Genomic DNA, 22,788 nt, shown 5'->3' on the forward strand with positions numbered 1-22,788 from the left:
ACATTAAATGGGATCCTTTTCCCTAGTCTTACTAAACGATATACACACTCCATTATAAAATTGTTCCTCACATGCGCTAAAATTGCGAACCTTATCATTTTAGCTATACTACTATTAATGCTTCTTTGTACTTTATTTCTGTGTATATATAGCAAGCACAGGTATCAAATGCTTTTCTGTGCTTCCAAGTTGTGATTGCCAATATTAGATATTTTTCATGTTCTGAACTACAAAGAATTTTGAGAATGAATAATCCAAGACATACATGGGAAAAACACCAAGTAGTTTGAATGGAAATCCATGCTAAGTTGGCTGGAAAGCCTGTAATTGTTGTATTATTTGCAACATGTAGTGCTTTCTTGGTAAATAATTTGTTCTTTATCAGAAAGGTAATTTCAAATCCAACATTTTGGCTTGACTCTGCTTATTATGCACAATCGGTATTGACACCAGCCCTTGACCCTCACAGAAGTCAAAATAATTTTGGAAAAGTTTGATCACAAGACATTCACTTGGGCTGGTAGTTCAATGACACTATCGATCAGGACTGCAAGTTGGTTTTACATAACATGTTGCACACATTAAATCCGCCTCACATTAAAAGATCTAACAACAAGAAGCTGAAATATCTTATATCCTGCCCTTGCAGGGAATCTTAGGTACGGGTACATAAAATATTTGATAAGATGGAATTGATTCAGGATAAGCGAGTGAACCAAATTTTTTCATGGATATATACTGCTTTGTAATCTTATGTGTGATACATTACAGAGACAGCCAGTTTGTTACTCTATATATTATTACAATCTTGACCAGAGTTCTTTCACATATATGTGCCTAAGTAACCTTTGCACTGCATAAACAAAAAAAGTATCTTCCTAATTGGCCAAATTGTGACCTTGACATGACATGGTTACTGTCATGTGATTAACTAGACTGACACCCTCAGTCAAATTAACCTTATGCCTGGGTTTGTTTTTGAGCACATATTTTTAAAACACCTGTCACACCGGCACTGTAAGGCAAATATTTTCATGAGTCCGACATAATACAAGTTTTCAGTCGTCACCAACAAAGCCTTATACAAATAACATGTACAGTTGGTAGATGACTAAGGATTCAGTCAAGTGGTTAAATAAAACACGTGAAAGGAATCTGCCAAAGATTGTAACTATTGCACATGGTGCATATATTGATTCCACAAGTGAAATCAGTTATCATTTATATTACAGCTTGCCTACAAGCCAAAGTGGTATCTGATGGGTGGCCCTGACAGATCTTCGTCTTCATCCGGATCCTCTGGCTCAAAACCGACGGTAAGGTCAACATACTTGATGCCATCGCTGAATTTGATTAAGTCACACATCCTGAAAGAAAAAGTAAATTTAGAGCTTTTGTTTGGCGAGGGTACTTCATCAGCTATTCATAAAATTCTCACAATTACACATAGCCTGCTTTTATTTTACCACAAAACTGGCTTAAAAGAGTATGATCCAATCGATAGTCTCATGTCCCATTTTCTTCATCAAAACTGAGATTTGGGTATCAGAAGAAAGCTCAAGCTCACATTTTCGTCAAACCCCAATCAAATTTAATGCCTGAGATATGTTTCTTTTAGATGGTGTGAGCAAAAAACAAGGAGAACTGTGGTAAAGACGATATTGGGGGATAAAATCTTAATCTTAGCCATAGAGAGTATAAACTGTCAATTAATAGGGGCCCTGCCACTGAAAATGATGTTATGAAATGGTACTCACTTTTGAGGTAGTCTCTTCATATGGCCTGGCATGATGGGTACATACACCATCTTTGTACCATTGACCACCATGCTCACAGTCAAATCGTGTTTGTCCTGAAATGAAGGTATATGAACACATAAGAATTTAAGCCAAGATTAGGCTAAAAACAATGTTTGTTTCTGGTAGGTGGCTGAAAACCAAAATGTTTTTAATTTTTAGAGTTAGGATTTACGATAACATAATATCTCAAATATTTGATGCCAAGTCAGTGCTGAGCAGGTTTGATTTACTGATGTTATATTGCTTGTAAATAACATGAATGACAAAAAACTCTTTTGAAAAAATTTTCATTCAGTTTTTGCTTGAAAGTATAATTTTTTCTTGATTTCTTGAATGAAAAAAAAAAAAAAATTCAGTATTAAAAGCACTCTATATGCTTGTAGACGAGGTATTATGGTATATTCTTATATTAAACTAGGGCCAGCAGCAGAATGAACATCATGCATTGAACTATGATGCTGCATGGCCTGACAGTAACAAAGCGTGCAGTGTGCGTCAACCACATACGACAATCAGTCCACAAAATGAATGTCCATATGAATAAGAGTGCCTGTCAACCCACCCCCTTTAACCCCTACTATAATTTTTTGCAGAATTCCTTTCATTAATTAAGGGGTGGGGTATGAACGTTTGGACAGTATTTATTTTGGGACATTAGAGCACATCAGACATATCGAATTGCATTCTGAATACGAAGAATGTCCTTCTGATATCAAATAATTTTGGTTTTTTGAAATTCGCAATTTAATACACATTTTATGGCAAATCATTAAAAATTGATATTTTTGATATTTAACAATACTCGAAGTAAACTTTATAAATCTAATGATTTATACTTAACGTGTACGTAGGTGGGATGAAATGCCGACGATCAATTGAAAATTTTGACCTTTCGTATTGAAGATATGGATTTTTTTCAAAACACCAAAAAAATTAGGTCAAAAAAATCTATAGCTTCAATATGAAAGGTCAAAATTTTCAATTGACCGTCGGCTTTTCCTCCCTGCTACATACACTTGAAGAATATATCATTAGATTTATATAATTTACTTCGAGGACTGTTATATATCAAACATTTGAAAAATATCAATTTTTTATGATTTGTCATAAAATTTGTATTATATTGTGATTTTCAAAAATGAAAATTATTTGATATCAGAAAGACATGCTTCAGATTCAGAATGCAATCGATAGGTCTGAGGTGCTCTCATGTCCCTCAAAAAATACTGTCGAAACGCAATAAACGCTCATTTTAGATCCCTTAAGCTAACCATTCAGCGCAAATTATTTTCCACAACTTCCTATGCACACACTTGACATCAAAGGCATATATGCAATGGTTAACACATAAAAGGAAGCTTGCAACAGATAATAATGATCTCAACACCAAAATCATCCAAACCCTAAAATCGAACAGTAATATTAATTTCTTTGGGTGGTGCTGTTACTCCAAAGCCTTACTCTAGTTTCTTACCTGAAAGTACTTGACAAAATCTGCCAATTTGAAATCTGGATTTCCCTGTACATGCCACATATCCCACTGTGTGAATGTCAGACCTGGTTTAATAACAGTCGTAGTAGCTGGGCCTGGCTCAGAGAACATCATGATAGCTAGACCAAGGTTCAGGAAACAGTTACGGTACTCTTCAAGTTCAGCTCCTTTCACATAGCGGATCAATTCTAGAGTTGCCTGATGAGTGATACAATAAAACCATAATATTGATAACATTATTTTGAAGCTAAAGCACTATAACCTGTGGACAAACAATCAAGTGTGTGTTTTTCCATTTTTCAAGTTTCAAGGAGATTGGGGCAGGGTTTGGAATGAAAAAATTCATAAAATGGATCACAATCTATACTGCCATCGTGACTTGGATTTGCAGTCCGAATCTTTTTTCTTCCATATCGATACTCAAAATGATGATGACAATAATGAATGCCACAAGCTGCATACTTAGCCTGGTTAGTCTAGGAAGGGATTCCTTACCAAATAACCTTCCAATTTTGAATTAAAATTAGCATATGAGATCATATAAAGGACAGCCTATCTGCATACATTGCCAGGATTGTAGCTACGCTGGCTATCCCACACAATTTTTTTTAATGATTTTTTCATCATAAAAAGAGCAAAGAATTTTTATAGGGCGGTTGATACCCCCAGAGCTTATTCCCTGATCACTTGCGTTCACTAAAAAGTTTGTGCCCTGAGCCAGCGCTCTAATTGGATAGTAAAATTACCTGGCACTCAACTTGGGCCAGCTACAACCTTGTACATTGCCATTGTGACTCAAATTAGCAATCAGAGTGTCTTCTCTTCTATATCCATACTCTAATATAAACCGTATTCATTCCAATAAGCGCCCAGGGCGCTTAACAAAGTCATTTTGCATGGGCGCTTATTTTTACCTGGTTTACCTAATTTTTTCATAAGGGGCGTTTATTAGAGACAAATTGATGTAGGTTATAAAAGGGTCCTGAGACGTTATAGTAGCTTTTCTGATGCAGAAAATGTATTGCAAGTTTACACAGGACTTGTAGTCCTCCAGCTATTTCACTGTATCGATGTCTATCTGTCACTTCAACATTAATAGTACCCTTTAGCAAATTGAAAATACCCTGGGTGGGTGCTTATTGGGGCATGGGCGCTTATTGGAATGAATACGGTAACTCACAATGATGATGAAAGCCTCAAAATGCATACTTACCAATCCTGACACAGCTGCCGTAGTGGTTGCAATAGCCGGCACAATACGTCCTGCTATACGCTTTGTTTTAAAACGATCTGCATGTTCTATACTGTACATGGAGGCACGGAGATTGGAAGCAGAGGTAATGAAGTCAATATGACCATTGGAATCATCATCCTTCTCAAATTCCACTGGTAACAAACCAAGGAAGCCTGTGTATAGAAATATATAAATGATGGGGATTTAACATGTTTAATATACTTCACCATGATATTAAGCATGCACAATGTACTTACAACAATTTATTGAACTTCCACTCGATACATCAGATTCATTTTACTTCCATACAGGTGGAATCGCAAAGCAGCTCCTCTAGGCACTGAGCATGTAATTTTCCCCAACAACTCCCCGTTACCCCTTTGCGGGGTGAAGCAATTGAGGTAAAAGCCCCATGCCTACCAAAAGCTACCTGAATACTTGTGCTGAGGCATAAATACTTGTAATACCAGTTTTAAGGCAACAACCAGTGTAGAGTTAATAAAGACAATCTAGATGCCAGAAAATCTACTTTAACCTTTTGGTATAAAATAATGATGTGCTTATAGCAAGAACAAAATACTACTGGTCTCAATTGACTTGAAATACATGATTGTATTGTTTGTGGTTAAAGCCATGCATGGAGATCTGTCACTGCCGAACCACACTTTCCCACACCTGGTTTTTGTTGTTGCATGTTTGCGATCTTTACCAACTTAGTCATGAGAGCCAAAATATCCAAACTTGGGTGTTTCCTGTCCCAAGGGTCAAGAAACGGGCGAACTTCGCTATTCTGAAGGTTCACTATTCCGAAGGTTCGCTATTCCGAAGGTTCACTATTCCGAAAATTAAAAAGGTTCTCTATTACGAAGGTTCTCTATTCCGAAAACAGAAAAGGTTCTCTATTCCGAATATGAAAAAGGGTTCTCTATTCCGAATATGAAAATATGGGTTCTCTACTCCGAAAACGAAAGAAGGTTCTTTATTCCGAAATAAGTCACTGTGTTCTCTACTCCGAATATGAAAAAAGGTTCTCTATTCCGAATATGAAAAAGAAAAAAAAGAGCTTAGTGACTATGTAAAACAGCTTTAATAAGCAAAGAAAAGATACCTTAATGGACCCATAAAAAAGAGAGACCTCGGAGGGCCCGTAAAAGCAAAGAAGAGATACCTTAGGCCTAATGGACAAGAAAAGAGACCTTAGTTGGCCCGTAGGCCCTAAAGCAAAGAAAATATGCATTATTACAAGGTATCTTTATTTACTGCCCCATAGTAAGGTATGTTTTCTTCACTGGGCCCCGGGGTAACGCACCCGGTAACACCCCCCTCCTTTTGTCAGCGGCACTGGATGTAGGCCTACATAATGGTAAAATTATGTTGAATTTTCAGTTTGACTGATTGGCAATACTTGATGACCATAATGCATGATGACGGTGAGGTGACTACCTTATATGCAAATTATATGCAAAGTAGCTAATTTTCTATTGTTCTTCACGTGCAAAACATTGCAGACTCCACGGTTACAAACCTCAAACTGTTCTCTACCTTTACAAGTAATTAGAGGAACTCAAGAACAACAACAACAAGAACAACAACAACAACAACAACAACAACAACAACAACAACAACAACAACAACAACAACAACAACACAAAAAACACATGACAAATTGGTAAAGCGGAATTGGTATTCGGAATAGAGAACCTTTTTTCCTATTCTGAGTAGAGAACACGGTGACTTGTTTCGAATAAGGAACCTTTATTCGCTTTTCGAATAGAGAACCCATATTTGAATATTCGAATAGAGAACCTTTTTCATATTCGAATAGAGAACCTTTTTCATATTCGAATAGAGAACCTTTTTCATATTCGGAATAGAGAACCTTTCTATTTTCGGAATAGAGAACCTGTTTGTGTTTTGGGAATTTTCGAATAGAGAACCTTCGTAATAGAGAACCGTTTTTTTCGAATAGCGAACCTTTAATTACATTCGAATAGCGAATAGTAAAATTACACGTTCGAAAAGCGAACCTTGAATAGCGAACCTTCGAATAGCGAGAGGACCCCAAGAAACTGTGTGCAAGTAACGAATTTGAGTTCAATTTCAGGATTACCTAGTTCATAAAGAATGTGATACATTGATGTTGTTGAATACTTACTGCCTTCTGCTCTGCCAGCCTTGATGAGTTCTTGTAGAGTATGGATGCATGCTGTAATATCAGCATCATCCTCATCATCATCAGCTTCACCACTAGGGCCGCCTGAAGAATCTTCATTCTCCTTACCAGAAGCGCTCTCATCAGTCACAATTTTCTACAATAAAATCATATTAAAGTTCATTTCTAGTCAGTTTGAAGATTGCAGCTTACAGCAGATATTGACACATTTTCTAAAATGCTTTTGCTTCTGACAGTAAAACTGCTGGACCAAGAGCATGGGCTATTGCTTACAAAACCTTACGTTTAACATCAAAACCACTGTAGTAATTGCACTAAAAACTTGGAATGTGAATGTTTTGATGATGGGCCTTCATGTATGATAAAAAAAATATATCATGTTTTGGAATTGGAACATCAACCTTTAATTCTGCCATCTTTTCAAGATGTATTTGTTCTCAGAAGTAAATTGCAATATTGCTTTACCTTATTTTGAATAAGACTGGGACAAATTTTAAATTGCAAAAAAAAATCTTGCCATAAAAACTTTGTCGCATAAAATCATAAGAGAAAGATGCCATGAAACAATACTAATTTAAAATTGGTCTTTTACTTTATAGGCGAAGGATAGCTTCAAATCCTACCTTGTCTGAAGGAACAAATTTGGGTACTTTGGTGCCATTGATAATAGCTAACAACCTTGCACTAGACCTGTCCTCATCTGTCACACGTATATTGCAAAATGAGGCATACAGTCTGGCAGCACTCACAACGAACAGCATGTGCCTAGAAAATAAAAACAAAAACAAACAACTTTGAAAAATCTGCAAAAAATCAGGAAAAACGCATAAATTTGGGCTAAAAAACCCTAAACCGGGCTGAAAATAAAATAAAAGTGTCGAAATTTGGACTAAACAAAATCTGGAATTCCAGATTAATCCTGGAAACTTACATCCCTGAATAACTTGCTATAAACAGTAGTCTATGGTTTTATTTTATGCCAAGTTCAAAGTTCTTCTTGCCATTTCAAAAACAGCAACAACATCATCTCCCTTCTGTAGATAGTGCCAAGATACTAGTGAGTGTAACTTTGTGACATTAACAAAAACACTGCTCACTTACAGTTCATTGCTGGAATCAAATTCTACAGGCGTAGGTGGCCTCTTTGGAGACTGCCAAAATGGTTCTGTAAAACAAAATAGATTTTATTATTTGTCAGATATTCTATAAATTAAATAACACAGAGTAGGTAACATTTTTAACAAATTGATGTATTTTGAAAAGGCTTTCTTATTTTTGTATATTCTTCTTTTTGCTTTCTCTTTTGGTAAAAACAGATGGATGAAACTCTGTAAACAATACCAATTCCAATTTGCCCATTGTATGGTTCCGCCATATGCAAGGAAATCCTCTAAGTGGCAATAGACATGAAAGGAAAAGGATAATTTTAATTCCCATTCATGTATGCTACCCAATCAAGGCTCTCTTTGCATATATGGGCGGAACAGTGCAATGGCTGAATAGGGCCTCTAACTCCAACTCTAAACCCTAATAATAAGGCTGATGCTTGTTTGGCTTATAAATGGCAGAACAAATGAGATGCATAACATCTTGGATTGATATAACGAGGCGTGCACGCAGTTGGGTGCATCACTTATGCTAGCTGCGCTTTGCGTAATGCATGACTGACATGTGCCGAATGCTGGTTTCATACTACCATGCCGCTTGCCGCCGAGCGGCGTGGCGCACGCGCATTGCAGACAAACGGACACAATCAAGGCTTGTCATTGGTCGATACGTCATGCCGCTAGCCGCAGCGGCAGTAAAGTATGAGGGGGGCATAAGTGAATTTGCACAAACATAAGTTAGGACTTCATTGATGAAGCACAGTAAATTATAAGCCGAACAAATTGTATGCAAGATCTCCATATTTGAAGATCAATGTAATGAAAGGTCGTAAAACTATCAATATTATTCTGCTTATTTCAAGAGCATCAAATGTTGAATTTCAAAGAAGCAAGTTTTCAATATACATTGCCAACTTTTTATTGGTGGGTACCAATCATTTTCATAGTTACATTCTTTACTTACCCCCTTCACTTGTCTTGGCATCAGGAGGGAATGAATAGAGAAGCTGCTTTGCCTGCACATACAAAATACACAATAATTAGAGCTAAAATGAAAATAACATATCAAAGCAAGGTTGATCTTTTGATATTATCCTTCTCAAGTTTCTGCTCAGAGAGAAGATATATAAATAAAGCATTAATCATCCCTTGATCAACACCAAATCGAAAAAGACACAAGGTGATATCAAGTCATAACAACTTGCTCATCACTGCAGAATTGTATTCACTTTGTATGTCCCAAGCAGGCCCGAATGCAGGATTTTTTTTGGGGGTGCTGATTTTGAAAAAGTGGACTTTTTTCCCAAGGGGGGCGAATTTTGTGAAAAGTGGACTTTCTTTCCAAAATTTGGACCTTTTTTGATGAAAAACCCGTAAAAAACCCGATTTTTTTTATCGCTACGCTCGTAATTCTGACATTTGGGGACTTTTTGTACACTTTGGCCTGCGTACAGGCCTGGTCCCAAGGACATCTCTGTCACAACCACAGAACCACAAAAAGTTAACTTGGACTTGGAACAATTTTACAAAAAAGAGACAAAAAAAAGAATAACAATAATAATATATCACTTGCACAATATTCTCAATTGATATTTTATTTCAATGATGAATTTAAAATGATAAAGAATTGCTATGTAACATATACCCTACCTTATGGTTGAAATATTTCTCAAATTTGATTCGAGCTGTGGCTACACACCGATCCCAAGTTCCTGGTCTGTTCTTCAGCAACTTTAAAGTTTGGAATGTATTTTCTGGTTGGAGTCCATTCTGCATTCTCTGTGAATGAAGGAAATAGTGTGGTTGTAATTATGTGAGACATAATGGCATATGTGCTCATTAGTGGTACTTGTTGATCAATTAATTACTCAAGTAATATAAACTGAGGACACCCGGCAACAGAGGATGTCCACCAGCGTATTTCAAACAACGTAAAGCATATGAAACTATATCAATGTTTGCCAGTGTATGTCTGGTCTCGGTTGGATGGTAAAGGTCAAGGGCTCCATGGATTGGAGCTTAGCTTGGGGTGTTTAAGATCCTCAGTTAGGGAAAGGTTGTAGATCCTTGTTTACAGGTCTTTGCAAGTAGGGCTGGGTGTGCAAGGCATTTGTCATTTTGTGGTAGCAGGTCACATTTGTTCTCCATCAAGACAAACCAATATCCGGATTTACCATAGCTACTAACTGGTGCTATTCTGAGTTATTACACTCTGGTCTTATCTCTTTGGTTTGCTTTGAGATCAGAGAAAGGGGGAATGGATAAACAATGTGATGATGCCTTTACATACACACAAATGTGTTATTGTGTAAACCCTTACCTCTAGAGCTTGTTGTGGAGATCCATTTGTAGACCAGTATTTGTTGAACATATTTGGTTTCATATTAAACATATTTTCAAACTGCAAATGCAAGAGACAGAATGGAAAAGTTAAGTTACTTTACCCGTAGAATGTGCAAATGTTTTTGGTTGCATGTTGATCTTAACATATTTACATTGCATAAATTGCAAAGCTACATTTAAATACTTTGAAAAGATAATTGGTGGCTATAATTGAAGACTGAATTAAAAAAACAAAAACGTGATTGGTTGCTGACCTGTGCAGTACATTTTTGGTCTGGTTGACAGGATGTCATACGCAAACTAGTCTTTTTAATTCAGTCTTCAATTATAACACAAATCCTAACCCTAATCCCAAGAATAGGAGAGTACATACAGAATGGGACAGATTGCATCTGGCTATAATTGGAATACATATTGGACAGGTAGTGAGCTATGAACTATACATAGCCTGTCACCCATAAATACATGTACATCTTTTGTACATGTGTAGAGAGTGAACACTACAACTTGTAATGCTACTAACCTTATCTCTTGCCCATTGTATAGTGTGTTCTATAGTAGCAGGGAAAGACTTGAGGGTACAATATGGGACAGATTCCTCTGGTGGATCTTGCTGATTGGAATATGTCTCTGTCAGGTCAGGAACTATCACCTGTACATGACCTTTGGCTCCAAGAGTGCCTGATTCCATCAATGGTTTCTTATTTGTCACACAACGGCTGCAATAAATCACATAACAAGATAAGGTAAGGCATGCATCAATTCAATCAATCAGCTTTTTTGACCAACTTCCACCTGATCTCTGAAATCAACTTCTTTTCAGTTCAAATGAGTTATAAACAATTCCAAAGAGTACTTCTGAAATCTCTGCTGGAATTGATTTATTATACTTGTCTTTTATTTGTAACCTGGCCCAGTTCATGGAGGGACAGTGTGATCTCTGCTTTTGAGAACTTGTTGGTTGAGCCACTTTGAAAGAAAGTGTCTTTTGTTACTCTTGGCTATCCCTGCCAGAGGCAAAATGGCAGTCATATGAAACTGTGCCTAGTATTTCAAGGCAGTCCAGTGCAAAATAATTTTGGGTTACACTTTCCTTAAAATCCTAGCGATGGGACTATTTGCAGGATCTATCAGGTTACTCCAGTCTCCAATCCAAGGCATTTTTTTTCTTGGCCTAAGAAAATTATCTTTGATAATAGTACTCTTATTAGTTTCTGCTCAGAGAGAAGATATATAAATTGTATTAATCATTCCTTGATCAACACCAAATCGTAAAGGACACATGGTGATATCAAGTCATAACAACTTGCTCATCACTGCAGAATTGTATTCACTTTGTATGCCTCAAAGGTAATGACTGAAGAACTGAATATGGGAGTACAAGAACCCTGTCATATGCACAAGGGAGTCATGACTGTACAAGAATCATATATTTCACCAATTGTCCTCAGGCAATTTCACATTTGAACATTGCACCATTTACACAGCAGACATTGCAAGCTACATATTCAACATTTTCATTTACTTGAGTACAAACAAGCCTAGTATTGGTTTGCCTGTTCTTCTGATAGGGCCAGAGACTTGTGAGCATGATAAAATTCACCAACTTGTTTGTGGCAGCATCGTAGCCCTTGGTCAAATGTTGATTTTTTAAAAGCAACATTCATTATTTACATAATACAAATAATACAAAAAAACAAATAATAATTCATGTGCAGAGCAATGCTCGCATACTTAATACAAAAGGGTTGCTTTCTCTGTAGATTGGATACCAAATGTTTAATGTGTGTATTGGCCCACCAATGGCATTGGGAGCATGTTTCAACATTTTTGACATAAAATTATATTACAAAGCATGAACCATTGTCAAGGACAAGATAAACCTGTGCTTTGGTAAAGACTTTGTACAAACAAGTCTAACATATATGGAATCTTAAATATTAATAAAAGAGAGAAACCAGATAATTTAAATGAGTCATTTGGGGATGGATCTATTGGGATTTGCAGGCCACATTGGAAACCAACATAGGGCACATTTGACACACAATCTACAGTTTGGCCACCCTAGAACATACCTGTCCATGTATCGTCTGGCTTCCACATTGTCTAAGGCATTGACTATGACATCATTTCTTTGAAAAAATGCATCATTGTAATGACTCTGTTCTGTATCAGGACATACTGAGGGGAAACAAAATTTAGGAATAATATTAATTCAATACATTGTTTTGACAATTGAAAAATAGTCAATCTTGATTCAGATATATATAAATAAACTGAGGTTTGAATATTAATCATCCAGTAGTACTTTGATTTCAAAATTAAATTAAATTCAAATATTTGATAATCTTTCAAGTCTATCCTGACCTGGATTGGCAGTATGGTGACTGATATTGAAATCTTGTCATTCTAACCATTTTACACATACTTGAAAACTTTTTTCAAAGAAACAGGAATGATATACTAAGTCAAAGAGATAATTTCAGTACGGTATAGCAGAGATTCCTACTTGGTCCTCTGAAAAAATTGAAACTTATCCTGGAGGTTTTAGGCCCCAGCCACATTTTTCGACTATTGCCATGCATTTTGGGATTTTAAATTACTTTGCAAATTTCTTTGGGTCAAAAATGTATTTTGTTTAAATCAAATTTGATCCAAAATTGGAAAAGTGGCATCTCAGATCTAGGATTTTTTCGGAAAAACATTTTAAGTGATTTAAAAAATTAACTTCAACACTGCACTATTTTTCACTCACCTGGAATGTTTTGCCTAGGTTGACTAGTGTCTTCAGCAGATGGTGATGCTGTGATGATATCCTATAGATCATATTTGGGATAATCTGCTGATGCTGGGGGGGGGGGGGGGAGGCAGGCACAACATTATAACATTCTATGATGTGATACTGTCAATCACAGAGAGGACTTGATTGTAGACAAGATATCATCACCATCTGCGGAAGATGCTAGTCAACTTAATGAAAATATTCCAGGTGAGCGAAAATTAGTTTAGTGTTAAGTTGAACTCTTTAATTACTTTATCTACCACTTTGTAAGAATATCCACTCATATACATTTAAATTGATTTTGCAGGAAAAAAAATTCCATTTAATATGTAAAATCAAATTCAAACTTTTACAGTTTGATTACAAATTTGTGCCTGTCATTATTACATGAATTAACACAATGATCAGCTCTATGATTTAAAACAATTTGATTACCTTTGTTTTGATGAGGTTCTATATGCAATGCTGAAATGAAAAATAAAGACAAAAATGAAATATTCTTATTAACTCAGCAAGCATTGACCCAGGTAATGATGTAAATCATATTTATCAGACCATTGCTTCACAGTCTGGTGTTTCTGCATCAACAACCAGTCACACTATTTTAATGTGGGAATGTTTATGCAACAATTATTTTCACATTTTTTGCACTCTAAACTACTATGACAATAACCTGCATATTCTTTTGTGTACATCAAGTCTGTGTAATGGAGATTGAAGTCAAAAACTAAAAAAATAGTGAAAGGGTGCAAAATGAGTGAAGTGCACACAATCATTTCTGGGGGAAATGTCCACATTAACATTCATTGTATATATTTTTTTTTTTTTTTTTTTTTTGTATTTCTGTTTTTATTGCCCTGTACTCGAACTGGTTTACAAAGGTCTTGTGATGTTCAAACAAATGTATAACTGACTTGCTATTACATTTCTTTCAATCACAGTCTCCCGTAACAAAAAGTTGGTTTCAAATGTATAGGCCTACAGAATGTGCACCTGTTTACTTAATCACTCATCCATTTCACATGCATATTCAGGCAAGGAAATAAACCCTTATGAAAAACCTGAAAGTGTAAAATTTAACAAAGCAAAAACCTGGCTGAAAATCAAAGAAATTGTGACAATTTTGACACAAACAATTCTCATGCCCCTTTTTTTCAATAAAAACCTGGCACATCCATAAGCATTTTTTGCCAACAACTTCAGTCATTCAGCAAATTATTATTTAATGTGATCAACCGCACAAATCATGCAAGACCAATGTTTAGACACTTGTCTTTTGTTGCAATTTATATAAATCAAATCACCTCCTTTTATGAACTCAAATATGACATATTGAACAGACCAAGGTATAATTATAAATCTGTATTGACAACCTACATCAGTGTTAATCATCCACATTGCAATGAATTCCAGCCTGTCATTACATCACCAGATGTTACATAGGCATTTCATAGGAGTGAAAATATGTTGGGTGTCCTATTACTAACACATATTTTGTAGTATCAGATTTCACTTGGAGGCATTAAAAAAAATATCTGCATACAAACATACAGACCGATCACTGTAGAGACACAGAATTTGTGACAGGGTGGTACCCAATGAACACTTGGTTAGGCAATAAACAATTTACATTTGTATTATCCGTGTGAACATTAATAAATCATCAGTGATTTCTCTCATCAATTGAAGTCAGTATTACGTCCCATGAGAAATACAATCACATCATCTGATACTTGTTGCTTGGCTAACATCCATCTTGCCAAACAATATGTGTTTTGTTATTTGCATATGTCCTTCATACAAACATACCACACCGGAATTAACAGGGCTGTACCATAACACCAGGTGCTATGGTGCAGCCCTGTGCCTTGAGCTAGCAGTGTTTGCGCTCAAATTTGGAAAATAATAAACACACAAAGTGAAAGGTATGGGTTCAGTACATGAGATCCCAAAGTTCACTTCACTGTAATGAGTTTTATTTTTCCCCATATGCATGGAAATATAAATGTAAGCAGTGGCTTCCTCAACACATTTCCTATAAGATCAGAGTATTACCCGCAGAAATAAATTGTATAATTTAAGCAAAAGTACCAAACTGGAAAAATATGGCCTGAAGGCTCTGACACGCTTTAATAACAATTAAGCACCCTTATTTTCTAAAACCTTGTATTTCTTACCAGGATTGATTTCCTTTGTTGAAGCTGCAGCAGTTTCTGATTTAGGTTTCTGAAATAAAGTGACAAATTACTATGTGTTGGATAAACAATGTTTCTGTCAAATGTGTTCAAAAAATGATACACAACAAAATAACACATCCCTGTAGTCAAATTTCAAAGAATTTACTGATTTGAATTATTGAAAGGATAGTGTGGATGTACCACACCGGTGTATTCTAGCACTCTTACCTGTATATGGTGAGGTCTAAATAGAAACTGTCTATTCAAGTTGGATTTCTCTATCAAGTCATTGTCTGTTATTGTAATCTGTAAATATCAACACAATTGGAAAAATATAAAAAAATGGATCATCATCATCTCATTACTAACTTCACTCACTTTTTGGGCACCATCTCTTCATGAATACAAATCCTCATAGCATTACCTACATTAGGTTTCATAGAAGGTCAGACTTCTTTTGTCCGTGGTGTGCATACACAGCCTTAACATGAAGGTGGAGTTCTGATTGGCCGATTCAATCGTCCCACAATCGGAACAATCTGATTGTCAACTACACATCAAGGCTTCATTCGGCGCAAAGACCTGCTTCATTAATAGGATATGAGCGTTAAACAGAGCAAGAAAAGTCTGAACTTCTCTAAAAGCTAGTATAATTCATTAACTTAGGATGCAAGTGTCAAACAGAGCAAGAAAGATTCTATCTTTTCTAAAAGCTAGTATATTTCATTAACTTTCTATAGATAAAATAAAAATGGTTTATCTTTCAGTATGCTTTCCTGAAAACAAAGGTTTAATCTTGAGTTCTTGACTTTGTACCACCACAAACCTCATCACAAATATACTCTGCCTAATATTTCAGTTTGGGAGTATTGTGTGTTCTGGGCACACTACCTCTTGAGTGTGTGAATTGTGCTCAGCTGTGGATGCAATATCCTATATCAATAATACAAATTGTAACAAAGCACGCCCATGTGGGACTTAACAATGCATAACCTTTGATTAATCATGTATCAGCTATTTAGTCACCAAAGAGTATCTGTATTGTGATCTTGCATTAGTCATGTCACTGAGTGGAATGATACATAGTTGACTAATGCCACTGAGTAATACCTATGAATATCTGAATATGTTCTTCAGATATCTGATATGCGTATGATAAATCAGAAGTCATGATTTAGTTCAATTGTCTGCTTCCATGCTGGTTCATGAGGGACCTCAATCTAGATCTGATGGGACAAATCAAGTTTTCAACCTAAACCTTGACTTACCTTTCCTTTGTCTGTTGAAGCTATTCCTAATAATGCATAGTTCTTCATCATCTCACAACCAATAGCACCACAGCCAACCATAAATAGCCTTAGATTGGCCAGCTTCTGCACCATTTCATCTCCTACACATATACGTAGTGAGTCATATCTATCTCCCCTGTGAAAAAGAAATATATGTACAATCTGATGGAGCAGTGAGGTAGAATCAAAGAGTACGGACTCTGCCATGTTTGTGTGTCGCTCATGGAGGCCACTTAATGTATCTCTGGTTTATTTTGCTATACACCCTGCAAACTTTGCGTCAAAGTGTGTAGTTGTATGCGTTCTGTGTGTAACGCTGTAAGTCAGCGCTGAATCAGCAAACCCTTGAAACACTCAAGCTCAATGACACAAATTATCGTTTGATTTTTGGTTCTTGCTGATAAATGCTGGAGGTACATTAAATGGCATACATGAGCGACAAACATAGATGGCTGCTTTACTATAATGTTACATGTGGTGTGATTTCAGTTGGTACTCTTTGAGTATAATATCTTTGGATAAGATACACAATTATCACTCTGAGAAGAGTTGTTGAGACAGAAACACTATAATAGGGCTCATATAATATCTGGAACATGTGCAAGTCATGGTTGTATCAAATTATGCAGTAGCTACCTGTGCAGTGGATGAGACAGAAACACTATACTAGGGCTCATATAATATCTGGAACATGTGCAAGTCATGGTTGTATCAAATTATGCAGTAGCTACCTGTGCAGTGTTTTTGCTTACTCTACTGGAAAAGTGACTACAGTTTGTTCACTCTGAAGTACAAAGTGACAACGCTCGCGTATACAGCACGTAAGCAGTGCGCAGTGCTGTGTCTCTGCGGAGGTATGCGTGCCTTCAAAGTCGGCACAATGTGTGCCTCCGCGCCAGTACTTTGTACTTCAGAGTAGACCGACTGTAGCCAATATGTTGATTAGTTTACAAGGCTACATGATCACAAGTCCCTTTGCGATTTTGTCAGCAACCAAATTACTGGTAGTGTTTGCACAATTGATACTAGCTTCTGATTAACAGTGATTTATTTCTAATACAAACTGTGACCGCTATTATGATAGAGTCATCAGTTTTCCTCAAATTGATATGGATACTTCTGAAGTCACAGATGGGCACACAAACTTAAATGTCAGTTTTGCTTTTGTTACAAACACATAAATGAGTTTGGGGACTAATTACGCTTGTTTTGGGCATCACATATTGAAACCTAGCCACTGCCATGCAATCTTATTTATTTTAAAATGTTATTGTTATTACTGTGGTTGACTTACCTAGGTTGGAAAGATTCTGCTGGAATGGAATCCTGACTTCCCAAAATCTCCACAGCATCTAAGAATAACTGGAAAATAAAATGTTATGAAATGAAGTTAACACTTGATGTCCCTATGTTTGCAATGAGGCAGTTATGTTTACAAATTAATTTGTATGCACTGTGTGACCAAATTAGATGCATAAATCATCAGTGATTTCTCTCATCAATTGAAGTCAGTATTACGTCCCATGAGAAATACAATCACATCATCTGATACTTGTTGCTTTTTGATTGATTTAATTGATTAACTTGATTGAGAGGTCTGGGGTTTTCACCTCTTTCCGCGGGTACTTATACTTGAAATAGTCTAAGAATAAAGCATGCTCTTTTCCCAATATAAAACCAAAATGATCAGATCATATTTTATACATAATGAGAATAGTTTAATCAGTTTAATTTTAACATTTTAATTGTCATTTTCTATTGACTTACCCACTGGTTTAGAGGAGTAAACTTTCCAGTGAGAGCTTTTAATACCTCCTGAGCCACAATGCCTCCCATTGCTGCAGTGAGAGGCACAAATGATCCCTGTGATGTGTAGGCTAGGTTAGTTATCATGTCATTGTTCAGTGGTTCTATTGCATTTTCCAACTCCTGGTTAAGTTTGGTTGCTATGGCAATTAATTTTTGGGCATCTTCTGAAGACCTACAAAAAGTCAAGTATTTATTTGTTAATATTTATTCAGTGTAAATACTGCATTAGGTATGCATTTTCCCTCAGTTGAAAGATATGCTGTACACAAAGCAGAAATGTATATTGTCTAACGCTGCTGGTTCGACATGCTATGAATAAAGCAACACATTAACTTTATCTCAATCCAAATTCTCATTACAATCATACATGCTATAATTTCTGAACAGAATTTAGATATTCTAGGCTTTATAAAAATTTACTTTACACTCTCATGCATTTCTTCAGTCTCTTGCAGTGCATGGTCATTCATTGTAGCACTTCTATCTGAAGATTACCAAGAAAATTAAGAAAATGACCAAATCTTTTCAGCCACCTGATTGTGACAATTGCAAATAATAGATACTACAAAATAAGGCCCCTTTGTGACTGGGTAATTTACCTTACAGCAGGCAGCTGTTTGTGTTCATCAATATATTGAAGCAATGCACACATGGCTAGATGACTTGCATTGGGGTCTTTGGTGAAATCTACTAGACGAGTGCACGGACTTTTGAGTTGTACTGCTAGGGATTTCTGGAAAATAAAAAGAGATCAATAGTAGGCCAATTACGATATGTTGAATGCACTGAGACATTGAAGACAATAGGGAAGAATACTGCAGGAGAGAATAATAGACTTATAACGCTCTGTAGTAAATGCCCATGGAGATTTTGAGGCATTGATAAATAGCACCCTTGAATTCGGATAATCATATTGTCACATTTTGCCTCCCCTGCAAGGACTGTTTGAGTGAGGCAGTGCTTCCATACAAAATGTGGAATGAAATTTGTACGAGGGGATATCCAAAGGTTTTTGACATCACCCAGAAGTGAAAGAGCTATATCGATGAAATTTTGTCAGTGTAATCACTAGACTACCCCGTAGTCCACTTGCCCATTGTGCATACTCTGGATATTGTATTTAAGCTTAAAACTCCGATTTAATTAATGTGTGCACAATTGATAGATTTTCACATCTGATCAGTCACCCTACTCCCTCTGTTTGTTAGCTTCCCAAGTGGACTACTGACATTGCCTTGCGGTTAAGATTTTTAACACAGGACTCTATGGAGAGTTAGGCTAATTTCTGGCCTAACTAAAATTGGCCATGATGTAATGCATCTTTAAATGGATCTGCCTTGTGATTGGTCGCCCATACCTCGCTATGGTTTAAATCGTCTGGGCCCGCGCCATTACCATTAACTACACCGTAAACAACTGTCTGTGGTATTTGCGGCGCTTTTGTGTTGACGCGGAAGTTAATCTCTCATCAAACATCTAGCGCGTACTTGTGGTTAATGGACTGATAAACAAGTATGCTTGACAGTGTGTTTTTAGAGAGCAAAGTCCAGGGGGTAAAGTTCTGCTTACAATTCAAAGTTCATAGTCGAAATTTCGGGGTTCGCTATCAATAAACAGGTAGATTCCAAAATCAGAATTGTTCAGTATTAAATTGAGCCGTTATAATTATGCAAGATAATGTTGCATTCAATTACTTTTATTGTCACTAATCATCTGATATTTTAACTCTTTATGACCATTTTACTATTGAATACTTTAATTTTAACTGACAAAATTTCATGGATATAGCTCCTTCACTTCTGGGTGATGTCAAAAACTTTTGGATACCCCCTTGTACATGGAATCATTAAAAAGGCTGGGTGCAATTAATAAACATAGCCACGTTATACTTTATACTTAAAACTGCAATCAGAGTGTTTTCTCTCAATATTCCAAAAATTCAAATCATAGAAATGTGGATAATAAAGGAAGAAGGCAAAAGAAAGGCAGAGAGGAAAAGAATAAGAATACCAGAGGGAAGGAAAAAAGGAGAGAGGTGAAATGAGGAACATTAGTTAATTGTGATAATGATCTTTGTATAATTTTTACAGACTGAAGTTTCTTGCTATAGAATAAAACACACAGAACATTGCACTTACGAATGTTGCCGGTTTGGGCATCTTGACTTGTGTTGCTATACCACCAGTTTCATGAGGTTGAAACTCATCACCGCTCAAATCACCAATAGTGTATGCATAAGGGGATAATACTGGAAAATAGATAATGATATCATATCTGTGGGTGAATATCTACCAAGTAAAGTAGGTAATGGGGATATGCATATTACGCATCCTGCACAAGAACAAAATAAACACAATGGGAAACGATTGCTTGCTACAAGAGGAAACTGAATATATTTAATAAGAAAGAATGAACAGTTCAACCCAAAGTACACAAGTGAAGGAGATCATTACTGATGCTTAATCGTTTCCCCAGTATAATTATAAGTAAAATAGGTAATGGGGATACGCATCCTGCACAAGAACAAATAAACATGCAATAGTTTCCCATTGTGTTTATTTGTTCTTGTGCAGGATGCGTATCTCCATTACCGATTAGTGCACAATCTGTGTCTTGCGACTAATGCATGTCTTAAGGGCATTATCGGACAACATTTGACATGTGCTTTTTTTTTTTATCAAGATTGACCCAACTGCAAACTTTGATACTTTGCAAACTTTGATACTTTGCAAACTTTGAAATAAATACAAAATGAATTTATAACTGATTCAAACTTCAAAACACAACATTATATCCCAAAAAGGCAATTCACAAGATAATGATCCCACTTTGGTCTATACCATTCCGGCCCTGATTTGGTAAAACGATCTAACTTGAAATTGGGACATTTTGAGATAAATCCATATCATGGGTAATGTGAGGGCGCTCTTTCCATTGGTGACATCCTAAAATCACCACCATGCCACTAAATAATGAGATTGTTATATTTTCTAAGACATTAGATCTGTTTAATAATTTATTTTATTCAAAAAGAAAAACGTCAAGTGTTCAAACTTTAAAGCTCTTTTTCTCGAAAGAGCGATTTTAATTTCAAGTTAGATCATTTTACCAAATCAGGGCCGATTCAGCAAATACTTCAGCGGTGTCCGTCTGCCGTGTCTGATTATCGCATAAAAATAACAAGGTCATGCATTGCTACGCAGCTTGACCAGCGAACGAGGTGCCGATGTGATGATGACGTGATTCAATTAGCCAATCAGAATCCCACTTCCGTATACGCCAGTAACTGCACCAAATTTACGACCGCTGAAGTTCTCTCCTGAGAACTATTGTCATTCATAACCCTTCAAAATCCACTTATAATTAGGTCTATCAAAAAGGAATAACTTTCCAGTAATTGTTACCTTTGATTGGTCTTGTGGTACCATTCAATGCTGTCATGCCTTGTACTTCTTTGAAGCTAACACTATCACCATCCTGGAATCCATGCATCCTGTTGTCAAGGCTTGTTACTACGCCAGGATTCTCCTGTGAAAAAACATCACAAAAAGATCAAATACATCAAGTCATTATGAAGTTTATGATATATCCAAAACAAACTGTAATAAGGAAACAAGCAAGCAAGCCAATAACACAAATATATAATGAAGATGTTAACAAACCAAATCAAGAAATGCGAGGTTGATAGTTTTGTCAAATTTAATTGGTATCAAGGTAAAAAGACAAAAAAGAGCAGCATATGATTCTGGGTGAGTTTAATTGAACAGCTGAATCGCAAATTGAAATAAGAACAAAAGAAACCTAGTGATTTATTGAGTACCATGTCAAGGTCACAAGGCCTCGGCAAACTTGATGCCTTTAGAATGGAAAGCAGCATGCAATAGGCAACATATTAACAGCAAAGTTGTTTTTAAACCACATTCAGTACGGAAGAATAGATATATAGATTCTGTGCTTTCTATTCTGGTAGATATTAAAATGTTCTGTTCCTCTCCCTGAGATCACTGTATACAGCTTTAAAAGCAGACAGACAGACAGAGCAAATTAGACACGAGTGCTATCAAATTCATCTTCCTCACCACAACTACTACCACCTGCTGAGTGATTTACCCAACAGAAATTTATTCTTTTCTAAGTCAACTGTAACTATTGACACTTCACATGTTTTAAGTTGGATTTTCTCTACCAACTTATACCAAATTATAGGACAAAATATGTTTGTAAACATGAATTGAGAAAAAGCTATTACTATCAACTATGACTATGAGAAGCTTATTTCAACAATGTCTATGAATATGTTAATATCAATGTGTTTTTCTCCCCGACATCACTGTATACAGCTTTAAAAACATACAGCAAATTAGATATGAGTGCTGCTATTCAATTCATGTTCTTTCTGAGTGATTTAAATAACAGAAATGTCAGGTTTGTTCTCAGAAAATCAACTGCTATAATAATTGACACTAAACATGTTTCAGGTGGTATTTTTCTCTACCCATTGTCCAAATTAAGTATACATGCAGTAATTCAAATTATTAAGTATAAACATGCATTAAGAATAAGCAATTACTAGCAACTCATCAA

General features: G+C 36.1%; 1 protein-coding gene across 1 annotated transcript in view; it reads right to left on the reverse strand.

Moving 5' to 3' along the window:
- Positions 1 to 1,143: 1,143 nt before the first annotated feature.
- LOC140158554 (ubiquitin-like modifier-activating enzyme 6) overlaps positions 1,144 to 22,788 on the reverse strand; it is a 57,488-nt gene continuing 35,843 nt past the window's right edge. The window contains 21 exon segments of the mRNA XM_072181689.1: positions 1,144 to 1,367; positions 1,758 to 1,852; positions 3,274 to 3,489; positions 4,505 to 4,698; positions 6,681 to 6,834; positions 7,322 to 7,463; positions 7,800 to 7,863; positions 8,769 to 8,820; positions 9,455 to 9,583; positions 10,125 to 10,205; positions 10,671 to 10,866; positions 12,223 to 12,328; positions 13,365 to 13,394; positions 15,107 to 15,155; positions 15,335 to 15,412; positions 16,375 to 16,531; positions 17,690 to 17,757; positions 18,163 to 18,376; positions 18,804 to 18,937; positions 20,343 to 20,452; positions 21,609 to 21,732. Of these exon segments, the coding sequence (XP_072037790.1) occupies positions 1,238 to 1,367; positions 1,758 to 1,852; positions 3,274 to 3,489; positions 4,505 to 4,698; positions 6,681 to 6,834; positions 7,322 to 7,463; positions 7,800 to 7,863; positions 8,769 to 8,820; positions 9,455 to 9,583; positions 10,125 to 10,205; positions 10,671 to 10,866; positions 12,223 to 12,328; positions 13,365 to 13,394; positions 15,107 to 15,155; positions 15,335 to 15,412; positions 16,375 to 16,531; positions 17,690 to 17,757; positions 18,163 to 18,376; positions 18,804 to 18,937; positions 20,343 to 20,452; positions 21,609 to 21,732 (2,523 nt within the window). The 3' untranslated portion in view covers positions 1,144 to 1,237.

This window comes from Amphiura filiformis, chromosome 8 (assembly GCF_039555335.1).
Source record: "Amphiura filiformis chromosome 8, Afil_fr2py, whole genome shotgun sequence".
In the NCBI taxonomy this organism is placed as follows: domain Eukaryota; kingdom Metazoa; phylum Echinodermata; class Ophiuroidea; order Amphilepidida; family Amphiuridae; genus Amphiura; species Amphiura filiformis.